This window comes from Alligator mississippiensis, chromosome 5, assembly GCF_030867095.1.
Source record: "Alligator mississippiensis isolate rAllMis1 chromosome 5, rAllMis1, whole genome shotgun sequence".
NCBI lineage: Eukaryota > Metazoa > Chordata > Crocodylia > Alligatoridae > Alligator > Alligator mississippiensis.
In genome coordinates, this window is record NC_081828.1 from 79,317,417 (window position 1) to 79,344,267 (window position 26,851).

Below are 26,851 nucleotides of genomic sequence, written 5' to 3' on the forward strand. Positions count from 1 at the left end.
ACCCCACAAAGCAGCTGACTGCAGGCTTCCACCACAGCAATCGCATAAGAGTGAGTTTGCCTCGCATATAACAAATTTTTGGCAGAAAAAAGGTCATCGCATAAGAGTGAATTCACACATACAGAACCCGCATAAAGCGAGGGAAACCTGTATTTGTGCTGTAGCTTCCCCACCTGGTGCTTCAGCCAGGGGGTTGCAGGAAGCTACTCTATTTGTATTCAGGACCCTTGGTTCCCCCCCAGAAGACTGTGCTCAAAAACCAAGAACCCTGCTGATTTCAGCATCCTTCAGGTTTATTACTTTAAAGAAAAATGTCTTGTAGTGTTAGATGAGGGAAGGGAAGCAGAAATGAAAGTCTTAACTAAATAATCCTGGTACTGAGCTGCCACTATAGCAATCTTCTGGGGAAAGATTTTTCTTCTGTGTATGTATGTTATGTCAGAAAACCGTTTTAGCCTTATATCTCGCATAGGAAAAATATATGGTCATTCATGAGGGCAAGTGACAACGAGAAACAAAACAAACAGGCTCCATAATATTTTATATTACAAATTTAAATTCTTCTGTTAAGTACACTTGTTAAAATCACTGAGGACCAAGCATCTCTGTAGGCTTCACCCATTGATCAAACTGTTCTGATGTAAGGAATCCAAGCTTAATAGCAGCTTCTTTTAGTGTTGTCCCTTCTTTGTGTGCAGTTTTGGCAATCTTGGCTGCCTTGTCATATCCTGTAATGAAAACAAAAAAGAATACAAGATTAATTGTCCTTTTGGTAAAATGGGGATTCAGAAAATTTGCTAAAGAGGAAACACAGGAATTTGGCCTCCACATAATCTGGCTACTAATAACTACAGCAACTCTGCATTAATTGCATTCATTTTGAGTAATGAATAGATATATTACTGGAGCAACTTCCTGCCTAAGAGACAGCGATTAAAAGCAATACAGAAAAAATTGTCTATAGAACATCTGATTATCATTTTGTCATACAATATTAAAAAAAGTTAGGCTCATCACCATTCAGTCCAGTGAAGTATTTCCTCAAACAGTTCCTCTAGTGTTTTTGGCTAACCTGCAATAGTTGGTTACTATTGGAAAGTTTAGGACAAGACAACTGAGTGCATAGTTATCTCAGATCTCCAGGAAACTTGTCAGGAAAGTCTTAAAAACCAGATGTGGATGTTTTCAACAGAAACTTTCTTTTCAGCCGACAATGAAAACTATCACATTCTAGTATTATATAAAATAAGGTCCTGTTCCATGACTGGGGTCCTAGGCACTATGGTAACAAATTGTATTTTTTCTCATGGTAAACTAGCTATGTAAAGTTGGGCAGAAATCAGTAATTCTGTCACTTGCGTTCTAACACAGACAAGTGGTGCCACCTAGTGACAAAATAGTCTAACTGGTATAAAAACATAGGCACTGAAAAGCAGAAACCCTGGACAGGAATTAAGATTAAAGTTATCATTTAAAAAATTACTTGTTTAACCTCTTCTAATTATATTGGTTAAACGGTTAACTGATAGCACATATCTAATTTAGAGACCTCCGACAGGAATGGCCCTGACCATTCATGTCTTCACCATGTGCCTGGCACTGTGTGGGCCCCCTAGGCTAATGGCGGGGAGCCACGGGTGCAGCTGAGCCACTAGAGGTGCTGCCAAGCTGTGGAGCCACAGCTTCCCCTCACAGCCATGGGCAGGGGCTGCCGATCTCTCATGCCGGGATCCTGCCAACACAGGGAGGAAGGAAAAGAGCAGCAGCCCCCGCCCCCGCCACAAAGAGCCTGGTGTAGCCCTGACCCCAGCCCACAGCTGCAGACTCCACCCCCCACACCCCGCCTCCCCGCAGATCTGGGGGCACACGCCCACCCACCCCCATGCCCTCCTGGGGTGCGCGCAGCAGCAAGAGCTACCCCGCACCCCCCGGACAAGCTGTGGCTCTGTCTGGCACCCCGCCCTGTCCAGACAGCACCTGCCCCAGCCCCACTCAATCCCACACCAGGGTCCTTGATCCATCCCCCACACTCCTTCCATCCCCCCTCCCCATCCACCACAACAGACTTACCAGCTGCACACAGCTGTATCAGAAATTGGATCAATATCAACTGATACATCTCCTTAAAAATTAGCCATCTGTATCTGCCCCCAAAATCTCTATTGGTGCAACCCTAATTTGTTCTAATAATAGGTAAAGTTTGAGACATACCAATGTGGGGATTAAGTGCTGTCACCAACATCAAAGACTCGCTCATTAGTTTGTTGATTCTCTCTGTATTGGCTTGGATCCCAACCACACAGTTGTCAGTGAATGAAATGCAAACATCCCCAAGGAGCCTTGCAGAATTTAATACATTTTTAATCTTAAAAAAAAAAAGGCAGAAAGTTTAGACACAGCTATTAGCGTTTTAATGATCCAATAAATCATTTGTCTTATAATATCTTCCCATTTGACAGAACTTCATTAGAAACGGTGTATTGCACTGTATTGTACTCTCAGTTCTGTAACACAAAAATAATTGATATTTAAGAAGCTGTTTGGGAGAAACTTCTCAAACTGAAGAACTGTTGAATTCTTACACATAACCAATATTATCCAAACTTGTGTGTGTAAGGAAAGCATCTTCGTAAGCTTCTCAGAGTAAACTGCTAGGTAATTATTTTTATTTTGGTTTAACTAAACTGTACAACAGTAGATGATGACATTTGGAAGCTTTAAGTATCATTTTATCTGGGAGGCAATATTCCAATTACATAATCTGGTAGATGGCACCAAAGTAAAAACTTTTAGTAAGCACTGCCAACGGCAACAGACTTCTAAATATTCTGATAATATCATTGTAGATTAGTAATATACTGTTAACTCACATTTTAGCAGCTGGGGCGAGTCTGGATCTGGTCCCTGCAGAGTCCCAAGGTCCAGATACAGCCCCCCCCCCCCCCCCCCCCAGGCCAAACCAATTTGAAACCCCTCATTTAGGATATTCAGAGACAATTGGGTTTCAACTGTCTTATGGATTTGTTTTAAATGACCCTCTTCTAAATAGTATGGTAGTCAATAAATGACCAAGTAAAAAAATATTATGTTGCTAGCTACATCATTTCCTTTACCGTTTCTGATCTGCATCTACTACTCCTACTACTATTTTATATCTAGGATCTTTTCTGCAGGCCTAAAACAACTGTTTTATAGTTTCTCTTCTGCTCTAACCATTACCTTGCTTCTTTTCTCCTTTTGACTTTAAACCCTCCCTTCTCCATGAATTTCCTGTGCTTATTATGGTTTTTATCTTTATTATTCCTCTTATTTTTCCCCTCAATTCATTCTTCCTTACAGCTCCTTTCCTCTTCATAGCTTTCCTGAAGAGAAAGGCAGGTAGTCCTTTTATTGAAAGTAGTATACATACAGTTAGTTTATGTAAACACTGTTAATCTGAAGTTGCAGTTTGAACATCATCAAATTAAATGGGAGACTGCAATGGTATAACTGGAAAAGGTCTTCCTGCCTACAGGAGACCATATTTCAGGAAGGCCAAAGAGACTGCCCAACAACAAAAGGTGTCATCTAAGCTCTGGAATGAGAAGCAGTCCTAAGACAGACCCTTCGGGGCTTCAGACAAGTTGCTCAACCTAGTGGCCTCAGTTTTGTTGTTTGCCTTTCTTCTGCCAGGGCACTATGATCAGAGTACATGCACCTCTGAGCTCAAAGTGCTAAAAAACCATCCATCATATATGGGACAACAAGTTGTCCTTCAAAACAAACTGATTTACTGTTAAGAATTCTCATTTCTCCTAATATTTATATTTCTTCATCACTCTAGTGACTGCATTGCCCATGCAGTCTTTTAAATTCTTCATAAACAATATATAAGAAAGTATATGGTTTCTGAAATGATTACAGTGTTTTGAGCTTACAATCATGGGCTTGAAAACATTCAGTTCGAAGTGTCCATTGCTGCCTCCTATTGTAACAGCAACATGATTTCCCATCACTTGAGCTGCCACCATCGTAACAGCTTCACACTGGGTGGGATTCACTTTTCCTGTTTGCAAAAAGGAGATTCAAGAAAAAAAGTCAATAAACTCAGCTTTCATTAGCTCATTTATTCCTCCCTGTCATATCTGCAGGTTTTGTTCCTTGAATATTCAACTCTTAAAAGTGCTTTCAGCTAATGAACTACACAGAGACAGTGGTGCTCAACCTTTTAAAGCAATGGGCCAGGTGCCTACAACCCAGTTGCACTGTGAGGCACCACTCCCTCCAGCTAGGAGTCAATGTCAGAGGGAGGGAAGGGAGAGAGGAAGACGGGAGAGAGGAAGACACTTCACTTTCCTACAGCCTGCCATAGGTGATGGAAAAGAGCAAGGAGGGCTGTAAAGGGGATCAGCAGCATAGCACAGGGAAGGGAAGGGGACATACCAGGCCAAGCTGCTTGCTGCTAATTCCCCATGCCACAGACTGGATCCAGCCAGCAGACTGTAGGTTGAGCACCACTGGGCAAAAAGCAGTGATTTATTAAACCTGCTGCTCTTTTCTGATGATGCAATTAGGTTGCTTTATGCAGAAGGGAAATATCTGAAAGGCTGCTTTGTATGTTCTTGACAGCTGTTTGCCTTCACACACAAGTGCTGTTTTATCACCCAGAAGTAATGTACTGCTCTTAAATCTTTATACAGCACTTCTCCAAAGTATACTCGGTTATCAAAGCAAAAAATTACTTGAAAAAATATATATGTACTAGAAAACAGGGGATTAACTGACCAAAACTGCATAATGCCACTGCTTCACACCACTTTTACTCAACTCAGTGGTTAGTTCTATAGATAGTTGTTAATTATTTGATCTATACAAAGTTAAAGACATTAGATATACAACCTGGCATAATGCTGCTTCCAGGTTCATTTTCAGGGAGGATGAGCTCTCCTAGGCCAGAACGTGGCCCTGAACCCAGGAAACGAATATCATTAGCTATCTTCATCAGACTGCATGCCACGGTGTTCATGGCCCCACTCAGTTCAACTAGAGCATCGTGAGCTGCAAGGGCTTCAAATTTATTTGGAGCAGTGATGAAAGGCAAACCTGAAGAGGATTAAGAGGGTTAAGGCATAACAATGGCAAAAGCAGCACCCACCTCTTCCCCCAGCCAAAGCTCTTGAAACATTGCAGAAATCACTCATAATATGGTTTAATATAAATATAAAGTAAAAAATGTAAAATTAAAATACTAATCAGAATGGATCCTTTCCTTCTCCAGCCCTTCTGTAACAAAATATATTAGAGGAAAGCAAAGGAGATGTTTATCCAAGATACTAAGTATCAGGAAGTCAGAAACAGCAAGAAACTTACAAGTGCATGTAAAATCCAATTTAAGAGCTGCTGAAGTACTGACAACCCTAGCCATTTATTAGCAAGGAAAAGATCTTAGAGCAGTTGTGCAGTGGTTCATTATGACAGCAGTGGAGAGGTATTTTCAGTCAGAAAGCCTGAACATGCTAACTAGTTTGGTGTTTTGGGGATAAGGATCAAAGTCACCATGGTGTGTGCAAAGATGCTAATCTGTGGGTGGGAGTTCAGACGGGTGTTGCAGAAAATGGTAGGCCCCTCTCTAGATTAAAGTATATTTTCAGCAACTTTGCAAGACTTTAATTTCAGCCACCATCCCTCATCCCCTCCCAACTTGTACCAGCTCTTGAATATGCTGGTTGATTTATCCCTCTTTTTCTTAAGATTACTCCAGTTTCCACTGCTCAACCATGAAGAACTCTTTCTTCATACCATGAAGAGTACAGAATCATAGAAAATTAGGGGTGGAAGGGACCTCAGGAGATCATCTAGTTCAGTGGTCACCAACCAGTGGATCTCAATCCACTGGTAGATCTCGGAGCCTCGTGGAGTCAATCTGAGGCTGGGGTCAGGGCTGAGTGCCTGCATGCACGCACGCGTGTGGCCCAACCCAGCAGGTCAGTCCGTGGGGGAGGGGAGGGGAGGGGCGGGGGCTAGATCAAGGCCCCCATAGTGAGGGACAGTGTCGTGGAGGCAAGAGCAGGGGTAAGTTGAGTGGGGTCCCAGCTGAGTGGGGCTCACCTGCTGGGGAGGTGTGCCCCCAAATTATTTTTTCTCCCTTTGCCTCGATATGTACCCCCTCACCTCCACACAGACTTACCTGCTGGACAGGGACAGGAGGAGAGGGAGGGGGTGGCGGCAGTGCATGGTAGATCTTGGGCTGCTTTTAAATGCCATAGGTGATCTCCTACTTAAAAGGCTGGAGACCACTGATCTAGTTCAACCCCCTGCTCAAAGGGAGACCACCCCCAATAAGATCATCCCAGCCAAGGCTATGTCTAGCCAAGTCTAAGACATCCAAGGATGGAGATTCCACAACTTCTCTGGGTAAACTGTTCCAGTGCTTTCCTAGTCAGAAAGTGTTTCCTAATATCCAATCTAAATTTCCCTTGCTGCAACTAGAGACCATTGTTCCTTGTTTTGCCATCTGCCACCACTGAGAACAGTCTAGCTCAGGGGTGAGCAAAGTCTGGCCTGTGGGCTGGATCGGGCCTGTGGAAGACTCCATTTCCCAGCAGTCCCTGCCCATGTTGCTGCAGCTGGTTTCCATGGAGACCAACCCCAGTAGCCTTGGCAGGGTGTGAAGCTGGGCGGGGAGCTGCTCCGGGGCTGGGATCTTGTGGCAGTGACAGCAGGGTCCAAAGCTGAGGCAGAGCTGCAATCTGTTGTCTGCACGCTCCAGACCACACTGACACCACTGCAAGATCCCAACACTGGTCGCAGAGCAGCTCCCCACCCTGCCACACACCCTGCCAGCGCTGCTGGGGCTGGCCTTCATGGAAACCCCGATCCCGCACTGTCACAGTGCTGCTGCTGCGGTCTCCATGAAACCCGGCCACAGCAACACAAGCAGAGGCTGCTCGGAAATGAGAGTCCGGCCACAATCCACCATTTTGCCCACCACTACCCTGCTCCATCCTCTTTGGAACCACCCTTCAGGTAGTTGAAGGCTGTTGTTAAATTCCCCCTGTCTTCTCTTCTCCAGATTACATAAGCACAGATCCCTCAGCCTCTCCTCCAAAGTCATGTGCCCCAGCCACCCAACCATTTTCATTGCCCTCCACTGGACTCTCCAATTTGTCCATATGCCTTCTGTGGGGAGCCCAAAACTAGACACAGTACTCAAGATGTGGCCTCACCAGTGCAAAAGAGAGAAGAATCACTTCCCTCAATCTGCTAGCAAATGTTCCTACTAATGCAGCCCATGATGCCATTAGCCTTCTTCGCAACAAAGGCACTCATATTCAGCTTATTCAACTGTTGGCTCATATTCAGCTTATTGTCCACTGTAACCCCCAGGTCCTTTTCTGTAGAGCTGCTGCCTAGCTAGTCAGTCCTCAGCCTGCATTGGTGCAGGGGATTGTTCCATCCTAAGTGCAGGAGACTTTCTACTTGTCCTTACTGAACTTCATGAGATTTCTTTTGGTCCAATCCTCCAATTTGTCTAGGTCTCTCTAAATCCTAGCCCTACCCTCCAGCATATCAACTACTCCCCACAGCTTGGTATCATCTGCAAACTTGTGAGGGTGCACATACCATTTTCCAGGTTACTGATGAAGATATTAAACAAAACTGGCCCCAGGAATGATCCCTGGGGCACTCCACTTGATACTGGCTGCCAACTAGACATTGAGCTATTGTCTACTGCCCTCTGATCCAACCAGTCTTCTATCCACCTTACAGTCCATTCATCCAACAAACCCATACTTCCTTAGCTTGCCTGAAAGAAGCTTCCTTCTTTCCTTTATAAAGATGAGCATTATATTTGCCTTCTTGCAACTGAATGAGCAGCACTTCAATAACTCACCTCTCCTACCTAAGTTTAGGCTGCTTATGTTCATATACAGAGCAAAATCCCCCCTATCAACTCAGTAAGAAGCAAGGAGGATAACAGAAATCGCTTCATTACAACACAGACACTATTTTAAAATGGAAATATTGTCAGTATATACGTATGGTTTCTGACTGGTTATCAGGGTATGCTTAAGCTCTTTACCACAAAGTGAGCAAAGGATCTAATTATAAACAAACTTACTAGTTAAAATTAATTTTAAACCTAGCATTGCTAAAATAAAATGAAATGCTGAGGCATTAACTCTAGAAAACCTCTTAAAAGTGATAATGTTTTGTTGGAATCCTGTTTATTAGTCAGTTAGTTGGTTCACTTAATTAGATTTAGACCTAGGAAGCTGTTCTCAAAAGGAAACAGCCTTTTTCCCTGCACAGAATTTAGTATCACCGACATATTTCTTACCAAAGGGCCCTGGGCTACAAGAACAGGAATTGTGAAGATCATAACTGAAGTACTCCGACAGAGCTAATTATGGAAGATCGAAACCAGATCTACCTATAGTAGATCTTGCTCAGAATAGTACAATAATTTATATCACTGCCAGAACAATAAATCTAATTGATTTATTTGAAAAAAAATTAAAAGTAGTTCAGATATACTCAATGGCAAAATGTAACAGTAAAATCTACAGAACTGTTATCTTCTGTTACAGTTCTAATAGGAAGACTAAAGAATCAACACAAAAACAAATGGGACTGTCTTATGTTTCATGGCATACTCCATGACATAAGGTAAAGAAATATTTATTAAGATTCCATAATATCCTTTAAGACTTAGGCAGTCCAAAGGGAACAGCACGACTTTATCCTGAACTAGAGCACATAAGCTATTCTGAGATGAGAGAAAAAACAAGTGCAATAAGGAATAAGACGAAAAAAGAAAAGAATTACCTGTCAATTCAGCCACCTTTGCAGCAACTTTCTCAGCAAAGCCAATTCTGGTATTTAATCCTGTGCCAACTGCAGTGCCACCAGCTGCCAGCTCATAGACTCTGGGCATGGCTGATTTAATCCTAGCCACACCATATTTAATTTGTTGCACATAACCACTGAATTCCTTTTTTTTTTTTTTTTTTTTAAAGGACAAAAAATATGAATTGATTAGAATTATTTTATCATTTAACATGATATACTGCTTATATTAAAAAGCCCCCAAAGCACCAGTCTCCATCCAAATAGTATATTTTGATTATTGAGGAGAACTTGCATAGATTAGTGAGCTGCTCCCATATTGGAGACAGCTCTATAGTTACACAATGATTTGGCTTTTTTAGGTATCCAAAAGGTGTTTGTGTTTATCTTTCCCACTCCATTCATCCTTTGAATTCTAATTTTTTGTAAACCTGGATCCTGTAATTATTTCATGTGTTTCAGCACAATCCACACAGATGAGATTCTAGGATCTCATCTTAGGTATTGCCTCTTCATTAAAACCTCACTTAAGCAGGACATTTGTGTGTGCGTATCTGTTTAGTGAATAGCACCAAACTAATCTGATGCTTTTTTATATTTCTGCAATTGAAATGTCTTAATTTTTAACACAGTAATGCTCCCGAAAGAGATATTGGTTCAAAACAAGCTAATTTGTTTGAATACTTTGTATTCTTATTAAAAGTAAACACCTACAATAAGTATTAGAAGAATTTTATTTAATTGTCCCCCTTGTTTGCATATTTCTAGATAATACTACATTTACGTTAATCAGTTAACGCCTTCACCGCAGCTGGTTTTCTGGCTGAAAAAAAAATACAGATAGACAACAATTTAACATGATAATCACAGGCTGTCCTGTGATTATTTAGATTTGTTTGTAGAGCTACACCTTCTGCTCAAACTTATTTTCCACAGAGTTCTTCTCTTTATCAGTGACTTTCAAAAAAGATTCCCAAAGTACTGCATGTGAAATGCTGCACAGTCATTTTTGGTAAACACAAGCTGGCTATAACAGAACAGAAATTCAGCTGTTCATCAAAAATTTGTTCTCAGTTGCCAACCTAGCTTCCTTGTCCTACTTACCTTGATGAACATTAATTAGCTCCTTTAATTGACAAGAAATGCTCCAAACAAATAGGTAAAATTATATTGCTTTTATACCTGCCCAAGAGTGAGTGGAACAGCATCTTGGGTATGGGTACGTCCTATTTTTATGATTTGGGAAAATGCTTTGGATTTTGCTTCAAGTGCATCTTGCAGCTTCTGTAATCCAGGTAACAATACTTCATTAACTTCCTGGGCAGCAGCAATATGCATTGCTGTTGGGAAAGTATCATTTGAGCTCTGTGAAGAAAATTCAAGACAACAGTTATTATTTACAAGTTTTGCTCACTTCCATCACTATTGTATCCAAGTGCTTCTCACCAACTGATATAGTCCCAAAAATCTCAGATAGGTGAGAAAGTAGTATCATCATTTACACAGCAGAAACTAAGACTCAGAGCATTATTTTCCCCAAGGTCTGTAGAAAGAATTCAGATCTCCTGAACTCCCTCCAGTGTTGTCACTGCAACAAGGCAACCTTCTTCAAATTTTACACATAGAATATTAAGAGGTTAAAAATCCAGCTCATTTGCTCTCTCTCAAAAGTCTGTCTCTCCCCCTCCTCCCTACACCCCTCCATACACAGAAAAATGAAAGGAATGATTGTTTTAGTTTAACTTTTGAGACAACAGGTAGAGTAAGATGATTAAGAATTTACCAGTTCTTGAACTATTCAAATTATACTTGAACAATTATTTTTTTAACCCAGAGCAAGCTGTGGAGCAAGCATGATAGTCTATTAGGTAAAGAACAGCAGAGGTACTTAGGCCTCTTGTTCAAAGTTTCAGCTTTCATTTTAAAAATATTTAAGTCTGCTATTAGTGTGAATAAAACCTTCCAAAAGGGAAGGAAAATGTAAGCAAAGCAGAAACACCTGCCATAATTTGCAAAGAACCTGAAACAACAGCTCTGAGATATGAAATAACCTATTCACTTCACTGGATACTACCCTGGGTGCTAATTACAGAACTTTTCAATTTAAATGTCAACATCTGTAACCATTTTACTGGTGAAAGCAGGAATGAGGAGAGTAACACGCTACAGAGATCTATAACATGTTCATCTTGTTGACCTTTAAAATCTACATTTGATTCCATTATTGCTAGCTGAATCAATAAAACACCTGTCAATCTACCAATGAATGGAAATCTGGAGGAAAAATATTACAAGTCAAAAAGTCCAAAGGATACCAAGGCTTTAATCATATTATTAATTAACTATGTGATTATCTTTAAATGGGAAAACCTATATGCACTACAAGCTAATAAAAAGTTCAAACTTTTTCTGAGGATCAATAAATTCAACCTAATATACCAGAACAAAACATAAGCAATATCAAATTAGTGACCTATACATTTCAGAGTTTATTACATTTCCATCTGTAAAATAGCTAGCAGTTTGACTGCAGTCAGTAATCATTCAAACAAAGCTGCATATAACATCTCAAAAAGAGCTCATTTTTTTCTGTTATTCTAATAACAAAAACAACAACCACAGATAGTGAGATCTTTATTTAAGAGAAAGGCAATAGAGAAGTTGTAGCCAGCTTTAATTTAACCCCAGAATTAGAGATAAGAGCAATTATGCTCCAGATCCTTCCAATCCTTGGTCTTCTCTTGTGGAATTGGCAAAGTGAGACACCAATTCATCTACTGTCTATATCTGCAATTAGCCTTAACTGAGCTATCAATGGCTAACAACCTGCTGCACTGCTGTTAGCCCTGAAATGCAGACAAAGTAAATTACTATTTGCTCCACTATAATGAACAGCAATTAACATCTGAATCAATTTAGTGATCAGCTGCATCATAAGAGCTTTGAAGTCTGAAATTATAGACACAAAACACCTATATCTAACAGCAATGACCTCGTAAGAACTATTAAGATTCAACTTTTACTTTTTACACTAAAACTTTCAACTAAAAGCTACTTTTAGTTTTAGTATAAAAATACCATACCTATTTGAAAATGTAAATACTGACCTGACTTTTATTAACATGATCGTTAGGATGCACTGGGGTCTTGCTCCCCAGTTTCCCTCCCATTATCTCAATTGCTCTGTTGCTGATTACTTCATTTACATTCATGTTGGTCTGGGTTCCAGATCCAGTCTGCCATACTACCAAAGGGAAGTGATCATTTAATTTGCCCTCAGCTACCTATAGAAAAACAGAAGTTTCTGTTAATTCTTGTAACAGCAGCACTGACACATTGTAAGCTATTAGCTAAATAATACTTCATTACAGTTGTTAAATCCAAAGTACCCCACAGATACTTCACTGATTTCAGTAGCTTTTCACCAGTGTAATTAAGAGCAGTATAAAATTAGTTGCACTGACTGTTAGGACAGCAAGACAGAATACTGTTTTCTACTAGGTTTTAAGATTTGTCATTTCAGAATCTGAACGTGCTATTCATTGAAATTCCTTATTTACAGTTGTAGAAACAGAGCCAAGGAAAATGTCTATTAAGTTATATGACTTATCACCCTGACTATGCAGAATCACTTTTTTCCCCCCCTCACTTCTAAGAATGCCACAGGTTCCAATCCCCTTGGAAGGGATTAACAGAGTAAAGTACTGGAGTTTCCTTCTACAGGTGCCTAATCAGGTTAGTAGGCAGGCAAGGTTCTTTGGGTAGATGTGATACCTTATTAGACCAACTAAGTAGTTGGAAAAAAAGTTCTGGGCAAGCTTTCAGACACAGTCATCCTTCTTCAGGCATAGAGAGTCTCTGCTGGTCTGAGACTCCAAGGAATGAAAGAAGTTATTTAGCTGTTTAGAAGCTAAAATTTTAGCTTCTCTCTTTCCTTGGAGTCTCAAACCAGCAGAGACTCCCTGTCTGAAGAAGGGTGACTACACCCAAAAGCCTGCCAAGAAATCCACCCCCCCTCACCAGACTACTCAGTTGGTCTAATAAGAGATATCATATCTACCCAAAGAACTTTACCTGCCTATGTCCTTAAACCAACACAGCTACAACCAAAAACCATGCTCAGGTGTTTCTCACCAGAATAAAATCTGATCTGCTACTACCCAACTTAGAAGCTACTTGAGAAAATTCATCATACGAGCAACTCATTTCATCACAGACCACCTTTCAGAGTACTAGGTTTCAGGTGACGTTTAGCGTGGTCAAAACAAACCTTGTTTCTGAAATGCTTAAGTTGCTTTTGGAGACAGAACACGTTTCATGAATTACAGTGCCACCACATGGGCTTCTTATTTCAGAATGAGCACGTCCACAGGAAGTGCAATTTGAGTAAGAGGCATTTGGAAGTTCGTTCCTAACTGGAAACTGTTTCTGAAACAACACCTGGCTAAGGAAGTCTGGAGGCTACCAGTCACACAGATTCAATGCAAGTGCCCCTTTGCTGTTTGTTTTTAACAAAACCTCTAGTCCCAACTACATCAAGTAGCATTAACTATCACCTACTGGCTCAAACACCTTGTTTCTGTCAAACAGGTGCTTTCCCCAGTCTTGTCCTGGAGCTACAAGGCTTATACCTAAATAGTAGCCTAGGAGGAGACCCGAGTTTTCCAAACGAATGTGTCGAGACCAAATGGAGACTTTAGGTAATGGTTTCCAATACCTATACAATGACATGGATTAGTTTATTGATACGCATGAAAACAATGCCCTTGACCAACCAATCATCCAAGAAGGGTAATAAACTCCCAGCCTCTGTAGGTATGTGATCATGACAACCACCAGCTCAAAAGACAAGACATAGAACTGGCAGGCTGTTCCAAGTGCCTAGCAGTTGGCCTGGTAAAAGGGAACCAAATCACTTCCCTCCTTTTATAGCAGCATTTCTCAAAACAGAGTATGCAAGAAGCTCCACGGGAAGAAGTGAAAAGGGATATGAAACAAGGAAGAAACAGAATTAGTGCAGAACTCTGTAATCTCTCCAACAACCCAAGAGAAATTTTAACGTAGATCTAGTGACATAAGGGATAATTTTTACTAGCCATGCCTTTGAATGGTAAGGGTATACAGCAAAATAATAAACTTAAAAGGAAATATCACTGCTCTATAGTTTGGCCTCCTTTTGGCCCTGAGGATGACAATGAAGGTTAAGGCTCAGGACCAGTATTATTTTCCTAAAATTTGGAGGCATAGGAAATTCTTTGAGATGAATCATAATCCAAGACAAGATGCCACCTAGGGTGCAGATGGTAAAAAATCACAAATCACAAAGGTCAAGAGTTACAAGGCTTATCTGGCAAATGAGATTCTGCCACCCAAAATCCCCCACCTAGTCAAGAAGCATAGCAAACAGACCAACAGGTTGACCACATCCCCTGTCTTTAATTTCTATGTTGCCTGTCTGGTGAGGATTTTATGTTGCCTATTTTACAGATGGCAAAGACAGCATTAATTCGATACAACTTTATTGTAGTAGTAGTGAGGAGAAAAAGTTACCTTTAAAAAGAGATATCAAAATGCGTTAAAGTATCCACTTGCTTCTATAAAACATAAGAAGCAAAACTAAGTAGAACATTTTAAGTCATTAAACAAAATTTACTAGTCAGTTACTAGTACTTTACTGTAACAATTCAGGGAACTGAATACACCTCTCTCAAACAATCTGTTCCTACAGAAAGATATTTATCACAGACAGAATATGAACTACAGTTCTAATGCTTTAAACAGCATCTTCCTACCTCATCTGCTGCTTTCATGATGGCATTAACAATCTTTTCATCAAGACCATAATCCTGATTAACTTCAGCAGCTGCTCGCTTCAGGATCCCAAAAGCTCTTATAACTTGAACCTGAAACATGAAGATGCATTGAAAAGAGGTAAACTTTTTATACATAGGAAGAGTCTAGGCTCATCTAACTCCTTCTATGCCTAAATCCAAAAAGGACAGAGTTAGGTTGTCCAAAGTCATTATCCATACAATCTGTGATAATTAAATGTCTCTAAGATCTAATCAAGCAGGGCAGTAGGAAATTGCAAAGATGTACATACTAATTCTACGTACACCAAGACACGCTATATATCACAACAAATTTCAAATAATACTGTCATTGCCATGCACTGCAGCGAGGGGTCCGGAGCCTTAGAGGCCATCAGGCGGGTACTTGTGACGCTTGGAGTGGAATTAATTAGGCGGACGCTTATCGGTTGCAAAGCAAGATTGTTTACTCACGCCGTCAAGGTGGTGAATAACGGAGGTCAGAGGTACTTGGTTAGTTACAGCTTCGAGTTCATTAGGTTGGTCTGCATAAGTGTTCGGGCAGAAATGGTCGGGCCGGCAGTCGTTGATTTACGTCTGAAATTGGGTCGAGACGGGGAACTGACAATTGATCAGATTGTCAGTTACTCTGACAAGTATGTTCAGAGGTCTCCAAGGTGCGTACGGAGGTCTCCGACTTTGCGGAAATGCAAGCGGGTTTTATTGATGTAATAGCCAATTGCTTTTCGCCACGTCATAAATTTAATTAGAATCACCAATTATATAGCGGTTTTCGCTAGGGTATTATCACAGGGCTACTCCCTGTTTTCTTTGACCAATTATAATGATTTATGTAAAGCACAGAAGGTTAAAGTTTCATTTCTGTTAGTGGCGCAGTTATAAATCTCTTGTTGGCATGCACAGCGGAGAAGGCTGTTACTATCATCTTGTTAACCCTTAGTTAACCTAGTGCAAAATAAAACTGCTTTAAATAGTATCTCTTGCTTGTGGCATGGGCACTGCTTAATTGGGTTGTGACAAATACTTGTACCAAAAGACCAGGAAAAAAATAAATCGGTTGCCTTTTTGGACAAAGGTCTTATTACATTTCACTTATACTGGATGCAAAAGGCAATGCATAGGAAAGTGGAGGTACTCAAATTCTATATTGTTTCAATCTGTCCAGCACAGAAAATAAACCAACCTTTCAGATTTATATAAGGCAGTCCTTAGAATGCAAGGGGGATAACTCTTCAATACAGAAAACTGCCAAGTAAAAGTTCTTTTTACACCTTAAAATCTGCAAAATACAGTACTCAGCTGAAAAGCTAAAGCTAAAATATTCCATTCAAACAAGTTATTTAAAAAAGGATTTAGAATAACAGAGTAACTATTGAAAAGCTATGATTAACTTAAAATTTGTTGAGGAGATTCTTGCCATCTTATTCGATGGAGGAAACTCCTTACCATCCTTACCAGGACAATTCCAGTTTTCCAATCATACCTGAAAGGTTAAGAACATGGAAGCCTGTCCATGAGAGTGAAATTGGCCAATTCTCAGGTACAAATGAGTTTACACTTCAAAAAAGTAGACTGAGGTGCACCGATACATCAGTCCCATATCATATCAGCAGTGATAAAAGGAAAATAGACATCATCGGCAATTGGCATTTTTTGGCTCATGTGGCTGATAATGTTACTGATAAATGCCACGTGCATATGCACAGCTGCAGTGCAGCACACAGTGGGGCAGGAGTGCAGCCCGGCGGCCTGGAGATCAGCATCCAGCTGGTAAGTCTGTTGTGAGGGGAAAGAGGCATGGGAAGGGGGGGGGAGGGGCAGACCAAAGCCCCCCACGGTGAAAGAAGGAATGGGGCTGGAGCTGGGCCAGGAGCAGGGGCTGCACAGCTGGGGCGGGACACGGCGGGGCACAGGACAGAGCTGTGAGCGGCTCATCTGGGGTTGCACCTCCCACCAGTGCATGCACCCCAGGAGGACTTGTGCTCTCTGGATCTGTGCATGGGGTGAGGGCGGGCTGCCACTGCAGGCTGAGGCCAGGGGCAGCACCAGGCTCCTCCAGGCGTGGGGGGGCTGGGCCAGGGCTGTGCTTGGGGCAGGCAGTGGTAGCACTGGGAAGGGAACTATGGGGGGGGGCTACAGCCACCCCAAAATTTGTCATAGCCCCCCGCCTCCCAGCACTGCTGCCACCCACCCTGAGTGCAACCCTGCCCAGCCCCCTCCTGCCAGGAAGAGCCTGGCACCACCCCACAGCAGCAGCCAGTCCTCACCCTGCGCACAGATTGCAGGGGTGGGGGGCACACCCCCCCCCCATGCCCTCCCGGGGTGTGTGCAGCAGCAGGAACTGCCCACCCCACCTCCCTGGACAAGCTGCAGCTCTGTCCTGTGCCCTGCCCCAGCCCCACTCCTTCCCTCATCGCAAGGACCTCAATCTACTTCCACCATGCCCCTTTCCTCCGCCCTCAACAGACTTACCAGCCGGACACTGTTCTCCATGCTGCCGGGCCACATATTGGCAATCAGACTCGTATCGGCTGATATGGCTCATTAAAAATCAGCCATCGGTATCAGCCCCAAAATTCTCTATCAGTGCACCCCTAAAAATAGATTCAAGCTACTTACCGGCATTCTCTCAGAAGCACCACCTATTTTAAAGTTCATTGTAGATCTCACAGTCTGTGCACCATAATACTTGTCATTTGGGACCTTCAGTTCCCCAAAGGTATCATATTCTATTCTAAAAGTGTCTTGACTGGCCTATAGAAAATGAAGACAGACACCAAGGATTAGTAAACATCGGAGATCTTTTGAAGAAAAAAAGTATTTTGTACCTAATAAAAAAAAAAAAAAAAAAAAAAAAAATCGGGGAAACACTCGCAACAAACATTCAGATGCCAATAAAAAGCTTGTAATATTATTTTCCCAGTTTTTCAAATATCGAAGCACTCCACCCCTTACCAAGAGAGTAACAAGCCCTGTTACTGTTAATACATAACTCAGCCCCTGATCACTGATCAGATGATAGGAGGCAGTATACTAGAAAGGGCATCTGCAGACTGCACAATTTATTCTTATGAAGCATTCAGTTTCTTTCAGCCAAGAACCCACATCTTTCTAGTCAGTGAATTCCCAGTTCATCTTCCAAAAGCATAATCACTGTTTTACTGAGTTCAGCATAAAAAAAAGATGAAAGTACAAAATATTTTATATACCTGCATACATAAAGCTAAGACATTACATTTACCATTTTAATAATATCGTGTACTCTACTTATATGCATACTGATAAGCACATTGTTCACTTAACTGCATAACACAGGGGTGCTCAACCTCCAGCCTGCGAGCCAAATACAGCCTGCAGAGCCACTGCATCTAGCCCAAGGGGCTCCCCATGGGTCAGGAAGTTTGGGTTTGGTGGCAGGGGAGCAACAGCCATTAATATGGCCACCCTCCCCACTGCCAAATTCCTAAACCCCAAGCTCCCTGGGCCTTTTCAGAGCCAGGCTGTGTCCTCTCCTCCCTGCAGGGCCAGCCCCCACCCCCTTCTCCCCTGCAAGACTATGCTACATCCCCTTTTCCCCAGCAGGGCCAAGATTGGGGCTAAGCCATTCCCCTTCCTCCACACCCCCCACCCCACAGGGCAAGGCTATACCCACCTTTTCCCCATGAAGGCCAGGTGAAGCCCCCTTCCTCCCCTGCAAGTCCAGGCTCAGGTTGTACTGCTCCCACCCTGTTCTGCGTGGCCAGATGGTAGTTGCTGCGCCAGCCCTGGGCACTGGATCAGAATCACCATCTGGCCCGCAGTCTGACCAAGCGCTCACTTCCCATCTGGCATGCTGGGAAAAAAAGTTTGAGCACCACTGGTATAACAGAATGTCATTGCCAAATAATTAGCTACTGCTTATACCGTAACAATCAATTATCTGCATATCAGTTAAACCCATGAATCCTGAGTGCAAATGACTCTTAGGTATCACTGCCTACTTTGTAATGCAATTGTACTGCAGTTAACTGCACAGGAACGTTGAAGAGGAAGCAGCTGTCAAAAGTCTGTTAATAGAAGCCTTGAATTATGTTACTTAGTTTTCAAGGCTACTTCATTTTCAAGGTTCCTAACAGCAGCCCCCAAACTGGCTATTACAAACCTTGAAATTGACAGCAGCTAGTCACTTGGGGGGCTGCTAACACCAATGCACTGGCAGCATGGAGACCTTAATAATCGCTATTTACCAGTTTAGCTAAGTGCATGCTTTTTTTTTCTTTCCAGGGGCTATATACTTAAATGGAACACAACATAAGAAAATGTGTTTGACTTTTTTAAAATGCTATTCTATTTTTTTAAACCAAGAGTTCTAGATTTTTGCATTTCTTTTTGTCTCAGACCAACATGGCTACCAAATACATGCCTGATTTTATTTTCTTGATACAGCCAGAAACGCATATATTTTAGCTGAACTACATGTGAAAGATGTTTTAAAAAAAAATCCATCAAGGTAATTTTGGAACATAAATGAAGACACACAACCCACAAGAAGTCAACAAAATTGCACAGAAAACAACTTAAATACACACGCACACCATTCCCTTACTGTATGTGAAAGCTAGTTTTTACTTAGATTTTATCTCATTCTAGTCACCAAGATTACTCACATATACATTTGTTCTGCTGAACATATTTAGAGTTATAACCTATTCCATAAAAAGTGGAAACAGGGAGAGATCACCAAAGATGAATATACCTCCTCTGCTTGTGCTTGTAGGAAGGCAGTTAGATGGGCCAAAGCTACCATGGAGCTGAGGATGGCAACCCAAAGTAAAGGACAACAAGAAATTGTTTTTTAGATATATAGGGAGTAAAAGGAAGGCCCAGGGAGGAATAGGACCCCTGCTAAATGGGCAGAAACAATTGGTGACAGACAGGGGGGACAAGGCTGAACTCCTCAATGAGTTCTTTGCCTCAGTGTTCCTAAGTGAAGGGCACGACAAGTCTCTCACTGGGGTTGTAGAGAGGCAGCAGCAAGGCGCCAGACTTCCATGCGTAGACCCTGAAATGGTGCAGAGTCATTTGGAAGAACTGGATGTCTTTAAGTCGGCAGGCCCGGATGAGCTCCATCCAAGGGTGCTGAAGGCACTGGCCGACATCATTGCAGAGCCACTGGCGGGAATATTTGAAAGCTCGTGGAGCACGGGCCAAGTCCCAGAGGACTGGAAAAGGGCCAACGTTGTCCCCATTTTCAAAAAGGGGAGGAAGGAGGACCCGGGCAACTATAGACCTGTCAGTCTCACCTCCATCCTTTGCAAAGTCTTTGAAAAAATTATCAAGGCTCACATTTGTGAGAGCCCGGCAGGACAAATTATGCTGAGGGGAAATCAGCACGGGTTCGTGGCACGCAGATCGTGCCTGACCAATCTAGTTTCTTTTTATGACCAGGTTACGAAACGCCTGGACACAGGAGGAGGGCTGGATGTCGTATACTTAAACTTCAGGAAGGCCTTCGATACGGTATCCCACCCCATACTGGTGAACAAGTTAAGAGGCTGTGACTTGGATGACTACACAGTCCGGTGGGTGGCGAATTGGCTGGAGGGTCGCACCCAGAGAGTCGTGGTGGATGGGTCGGTTTCGACCTGGAAGGGTGTGGGCAGTGGGGTCCCGCAGGGTTCGGTCCTTGGACCGATACTCTTTAATGTCTTCATCAGTGACTTGGACAAGGGAGTCAAATGTACTCTGTCCAAGTTTGCAGATGACACAAAGCTATGGGGAGATGTGGACACGCCGGAGGGCAGGGAACAGCTGCAAGCAGACCTGGACAAGTTGGACAAGTGGGCAGAAAACAACAGGATGCAGTTCAACAAGGAGAAATGCAAAGTGCTGCACCTAGGGAGGAAGAATGTCCAGCACACCTACAGCCTAGGGAATGACCTGCTGGGTAGCGCGGAAGTGGAAAGGGGAGTCCTAGTGGACTCCAAGATGAACATGAGCCGGCAGTGTGACGAAGCCATCAGAAAAGCCAATGGCACTTTATCGTGCATCAGCAGATGCATGACGAATAGGTCCAAGGAGGTGATACTTCCCCTCTATCAGGCGCTGGTCAGACCGCAGTTGGAGTACTGCGTGCAATTCTGGGCGCCGCAATTCAAGAGGGATGCGGATAACCTGGAGAGAGTCCAGAGAAGGGCCTGCAGACCAAGCCCTACGAGGAGAGACTAGAGAAACTGGATCTTTTCAGCCTCCGCAAGAGAAGGTTGAGAGGCGACCTTGTGGCTGCCTATAAGTTCATCACAGGTGCACAGAAGGGAATTGGTGAGTATTTATTCACCAAGGCGCCCCCGGGGGTTACAAGAAATAATGGCCACAAGCTAGCAGAGAGCAGATTTAGACTGGACATTAGGAAGAACTTCTTCACAGTTCGAGTGGCCAGGGTCTGGAACGGGCTCCCAAGGGAGGTGGTGCTCTCCCCTACCCTGGGGGTCTTCAAGAGGAGGTTAGACGAGTATCTAGCTGGGGTCATCTAGACCCAGCACTCTTTCCTGCTTATGCAGGGGGTCGGACTCAATGATCTATTGAGGTCCCTTCTGACCCTAACATCTATGAATCTATGAATCTAAAGCTATGGACAAACAATAACTTTATGTTTTTTTTAAAAGAAGGCAAGTTGAACAGACTTGCTGCTCCAGGAGTATGCATCAGCTGTTCCAATTAAACTTTTATGGATGTCCACTCCCATACCAACATAAACTGGAATAAAACAGGATCAAAGTGGTAGAGGTTTCCCTTAAATTGTTCCCATATAGAAGCAGACAAATGTTACAATTAAAATGGAACATTTTATACTGGTATACAGTAATTTCATGGCAGAGTAACTTATGTCTGCACAAAATTTAATCATTATCCCATTTCACTTTGCTCATGCACCTGAAAAAAACATATGTGCCTTGATCTTATCTTTGGGACTAAGCCACAAAAAATGGCAAGGCAGGAAACTCACCTACCTTTTGTATTCATGAATTTACAGGGATTTAAACACCTAAACTGTTGCTCAAATAGATTCTGGCTCTTAGCCTTTTATTACCATTAAAACGGCTTTACTTAAACTGTCATTAGGTTCATGTTCTGTAAATATGCACATACATGGCACCCAAGTTTGGTAATGATATCAGCTCTGACATGTTTCTGGCTAATATTAGATTCCTTATATTCCCAGATGTGATATTTCAGTAACTAAGCAGATATATTTCAAATTTCTCCCCAAAAGATTAGTTAACCCACAGCATTCAATTTTAAGAATAAATCTATAACCAAATGGACCTAGACAAAAAAGGGATAGAGACAATAAATGTAACTAGCTGTAATTTTTTAGATTTAAAGAGTTCCACTCCTGCAGATTTAATTAAATCGCAATGCTCCAGTGTAAACAGTGATGAAATAAAGATAAATAATGACAAGACCAACCACAGTTAATAGGTCACTGACCCAGCAACCATATTAAATACCATAAAACCTCTGTTTATCACATTATACAAACCCTTTCAAATAACCAAAAGGGCAGATTCCTTAACTTAATCATCACCCAGTGTTTAAATCCATACAAACTGGAAAAAATGTTCAACAAACTAAAGATTTGCTCTCCTCTGTTTCAAAAAGTAGACTGATTAGTTATGGGAGTAACTATCCATACATGAATGCAATTACCCTAGATCTACCGGTAGTCAATAAAAATGTGTCAGTAGAAGGCAAAAATGAACTCAGTCATGAACATCTGTACACAGAAATGGGGTACAATTCCTTTGTGCCATCTATAAGAGATATTATTCCTTTAAGAATTAAATTTAAATCATCTTAATGCTTGCATACTGTGTCAGCAACGCTACCTAAAGTAACGCACATGTTAAAGACCAACAACTGATAACCCCCATAGCAGTGCATTCCATGATTATTTTTAAAAGTTCCTTTATTGTTACCCCTTCCTAAAATTACCTTCCTACATGCTAGTTACACCTAGATGTACTGATTTCATTAGCCACTATGGCTTTTATAGTGCCCCAGTGACCTACAGAACTTCCCCACCTTCTGAGCAGGTGCATGATAGACGCATGACTGCAGCAACTTGTACCCTATGTTGTCTGGGCTATGAAGAAGCCGAATAAATAGCCATTAAAGTCTGCTGTAATTAGCACAATTCCCAGACTGAACTTGCTATGCCATATCCCCTGCTAGGTAGAGCTTAGAATTGGTACTGCCAGGCCTAAAAGTAAAACCCAGATTGACTTTGTCTTCTAGCCAATAAAAAGTGCACAGCTCAAGTAATTTAGGCAAATATAACTGTACTTTTACCTCTTATCTGGTAACTAAATATTTTGATGTTGCTACAGATTGAGCCATAATGCAATGGAGTAATGTAAAGGGCTGGACATTTGCTACAATGCCCACTGTGGAAACTTACATGATAGTTTAAAATAATAACAGGTTTAATACGAGTCTAACCCTCCTATCCCTAATTCAATGACAATTAAAGACTATCACAATTTTTTTAAATAAAACTATCTTTGTACTCTCAAATACTCCATTTTGATGCACAGGAAGGGTTTTCACTTTTAAAAAGTAAAATAGCAGTAACGTGATAGTATGAAACTCAATTAGTAGAACAAGTCTCCTAAGAGTGCAGTCATCAAAAAATTCAATCTGAAGTGGTTTAATTCTATTTAGATATTCATTCACTGATTTTCTATTTTGTCCCATAAAAATATTTTCCAAAGTGCAGTGATATGGATTTTGTAGCATATCCTTCTACTATAGAAGTTAGGTCTTTACATAGAGAAATGGTAAATGCACTTTTTTTTCTACTCTCCTAAATTATAAGTAGCATTTTGGAAATTCACAACTAATTTCAAAGGTCACTACTTCCATCCACGCCTCTGAAACCTCTTCCCATGCTCTGAAAATTCAATCCACTGCTGATACTTTGATATAATATGCTTGTTTGAAAATTTAAGGCACCTTCTGCTTTTTGCTTTGCTTCACATCTTTTTTTATTTTGAAGTCAAAAAGCAACAACTGTATGTTGTTTACAGAATATTAAGTGCTCTTTGTCTAATCCCTTCAGTCTTTTCAAAAGCAAGCATCCTTTGTTATAAGACTTGTTTAGGGACTGAAAGAGGGTATAGGTCAAGAGTGGGCAAAACGCGGCCAGGGGCCAGATGAGGCCCCACCAGGCCATCCTATCCGGCCTGTGGGGCCCCTAAAAAAATTAGAATATTAATATTTATCTGCCCTGGGCTGCCTGTCATGCACCCCTGGATGGCTTGCTAAAACTCAGTTAGTGGCCCTCTGCCCAAAATAGTTGCCTGCCCCTGCTGTATGTGGAGAGAAGAAGGAAAGGCCTTGACAAAATTAGCTCTGTGAAAGGCTCAGGTGGAAGAAATATTAACTACAGAATTAAATCCCACATGTCTGTTTAATTGCTTCAAACCAAAGTTTATGCAGAGCTAGATTTACATAGATAGGTTTTCTTTCTTTTTCCCTCCTTCCTGTGTAACGAAACAGGAATGCAGATAACCTTACACACGTAGGACTGGAAGGTGCCTCTCAAGCCACTAAGTCCAGTCCTCTGCTCTTATACATTCATACAGTCCTGAAAATCATACAAGCATTTATACAGTTCTGAAAATCACCTGCTCCAACCTCAGAGCTACAATTTTTAATTTTAATTTAATTACCGTATTTGCACGATAATATTATCTCTGTACATGGGTTGAAATGAAATGTTCAAAAGGTACAATAAATCTCTTGGGTCAGAAGCAATATCTTGTATTCAACCAAACAGTAGCCAAAAAAATTCCTTTCTTTGCAAGCTTTCAATGCAGCATCAGAAAAACCCAATGTGCACTGATTAATTAGAGCCCTACAATTACCTCTTAGTATTTAAATGTACCTAATTAAGAACATAATGCATTGTGCATCTGTAGTATGTATCATAGGTTTGCCTGGCGCAGACCACAGGAGAAACGGAGCTTGCTCTTTTTAGGCACTGTAAAAAAGGCTACGCGCTGGAGTACACATAACTTGAACTGTTCATGCATATCAGCAGATAACCAATGTGAGCAACGGGCGACAGAGCGGGACTGGCATCCCCGTCGTGCAGGGACGTGAACGATGCCCGGACACGCTAATCATGTGTCAGCGCTGCGGGTCCTGCCGCCCCCCCACGCCCCCAGGGGCCTCAGCACTCGGCCACCGCAGCAGCAAAGCGCAGCCCGCCCCGGAGGCCGCCTCCTCACGGGGCAGCTGAAGGTCACGCGCCAGCCAGGGCCCCGGCCCCGGCCCCGGCGCTCACCATCCCGGCGGCGCGCGGCGGCGGCGGCGGCAGCGGCAGGCGCGGGAGAGCGGCGCGCAGGGCCCGCGGGCGCGCGAAGAAGCTGCCCGAGCGCGCCAGGAACCGGAGTGCACGGGACATGGCGAGGGCACGGGGACGGGGTGGAGGAAGGAGCGTGCGCAGGGACGGGAGACCGAGCGGCCACTCAGCAGGCCAGGATCAGCATGGAGGGGGCAGAGCTCGCCGCAGGCCGGACCAATAAGCAACCTAAATGGGGGACGGGCCCGAAGCCAATAGGAAAGCAGCGAAAAGGGCAGCGCAGGGGCGGGGCCGGATCCTCCGCCCGCTTCTCGCGCAGGTCGTGATGGGCCAAAGGAACGCCTGGGGCGGGTAGGCACACGCATGCGCACTTGCAGCAGCGAAGCCGTCGCCCTCCGTGTGGCCGGCGTGGGGCGGGGCGCACGGGACAGAGCAGGGCGGGGGCACTGGGACTTCCCTGAGGCAGGTGTCGGGTGTACGATACTTACTGTATGTGCAGGATCATTTCAACCCATGCTCGAGAGATAATATTAAGTGTTCAAAACGTACAATAAGCAAAGCTCTTGGGTCAGAGGTGGTATCTTTTGTTTGACTAACTAAACGGTAGCAAAAAACATTTCCTTTCTTTGCAAGCTTTTGGGCACATACAGCCTTCTTCAGGCTGAGGAGAATTCAAAGATTATAAAAGTCCTGGTAGGCAGAAAAGAAACTTCACTGCGCACAGGGGAGGTAGAGGCTGGAAATTTATTCCCCGGGGTATGTCAGACTAATAAAGGATATCACTTCTGACTCGAGAGCTGTGTTTATCTTTTTTTCTCAGACCAATGTGGCTACAACATAGAGCCCCAAAACCTACGATAACTTTTGAGGCAGTTAACTGATGCAGCATATGCAAAACCGAAGTCACTCTCAGGAAGTCTTGACTGACTTTCAAGAGGTTGTTGGTTTTTTTTAAAGAAATGTTTGTGTCCCCCAAGTCAAATCAGCCAAATCAATTCCAAATCTGAGTCATCCAAGAACCAAATGCAGCCCTACTGCTGGCAAGCAACCTCCACCCCTGCTTGGGGCTTCAGATGCTTTCAAATCCTTTGGCGAGGAGCAGGCCCAAGCCTGGACACTTTGGGTTCAGATCCCCCCAAGGTTAGCTTGCCCCCAGCCATAAGGCCCCCAGAGCAAGCAAGGTAGACTCCCATTCCATAAACTGGGCTTAAAGCTGCTGCACCTCTGTGGGTACCAAACCACACCAGAAGACCAGTTCTCCTGCAAACCAGTTCAGGAAAACTGTCTTCTTGGACACAGATACATGGCATTTCCCCTGCCAGGTTAAGAAGCCTCTATGCTTGTTCTGAGCCTTCAGGAGGCTACCAACACTTTCTTACAACTGCTTGCTGCAAAACAAAAAATGCTTCAACTTTGAAGACCCAGATCTCACTCATTCACTGTAAGGTTGCAGTGAGCAATATAAAGCAAATAAGATGACTTATTTGCATACTTTTTTTTAAGTGTACAATAGTTTTTCAGAAGGTATGATAATTTGAACTTCCAATATGATAATGTCATATTTAAGACCTGCCAAGACTGTACCCAGGGGACTTGGCCCCCTGCATTCTGGCAGTGGACCTGCTGCCACAGCTCTGCAGCTGGCCCTGGCTCTAGGCAATCTGCTCTAGCTCTTAACAGACTCCAGGTTCTTTTTTAGGTCCAAACACAATCCCTGTCCCTACAATTGCAGCCCATTACATCTCCTCTTGCTCTTTGGGGCACAGGATAGTTGATCACCATCATTTTCTTACAACTCACGTCGTAAGAGCTCATTTTCCATTGCCTTCCAAACGAAGCTGGC

At 42.7% G+C, this 26,851-nt stretch overlaps 1 protein-coding gene across 1 annotated transcript; it reads right to left on the reverse strand.

The window, feature by feature from the left end:
* Positions 1-524: 524 nt before the first annotated feature.
* On the reverse strand, positions 525-25,125 carry FH (fumarate hydratase). Its single transcript, XM_006276960.4, has 10 exons — positions 24,991-25,125; positions 17,280-17,414; positions 14,622-14,732; positions 11,937-12,113; positions 10,012-10,194; positions 8,809-8,974; positions 4,879-5,082; positions 3,918-4,045; positions 2,212-2,365; positions 525-728 (listed from the first exon to the last, which is right to left on the reverse strand). The coding sequence occupies exons 1-10, from the start codon at positions 25,108-25,110 to the stop codon at positions 586-588; spliced, it is 1,521 nt and encodes a 506-aa protein (XP_006277022.3). The 5' UTR covers positions 25,111-25,125; the 3' UTR covers positions 525-585.
* Positions 25,126-26,851: the final 1,726 nt, after the last annotated feature.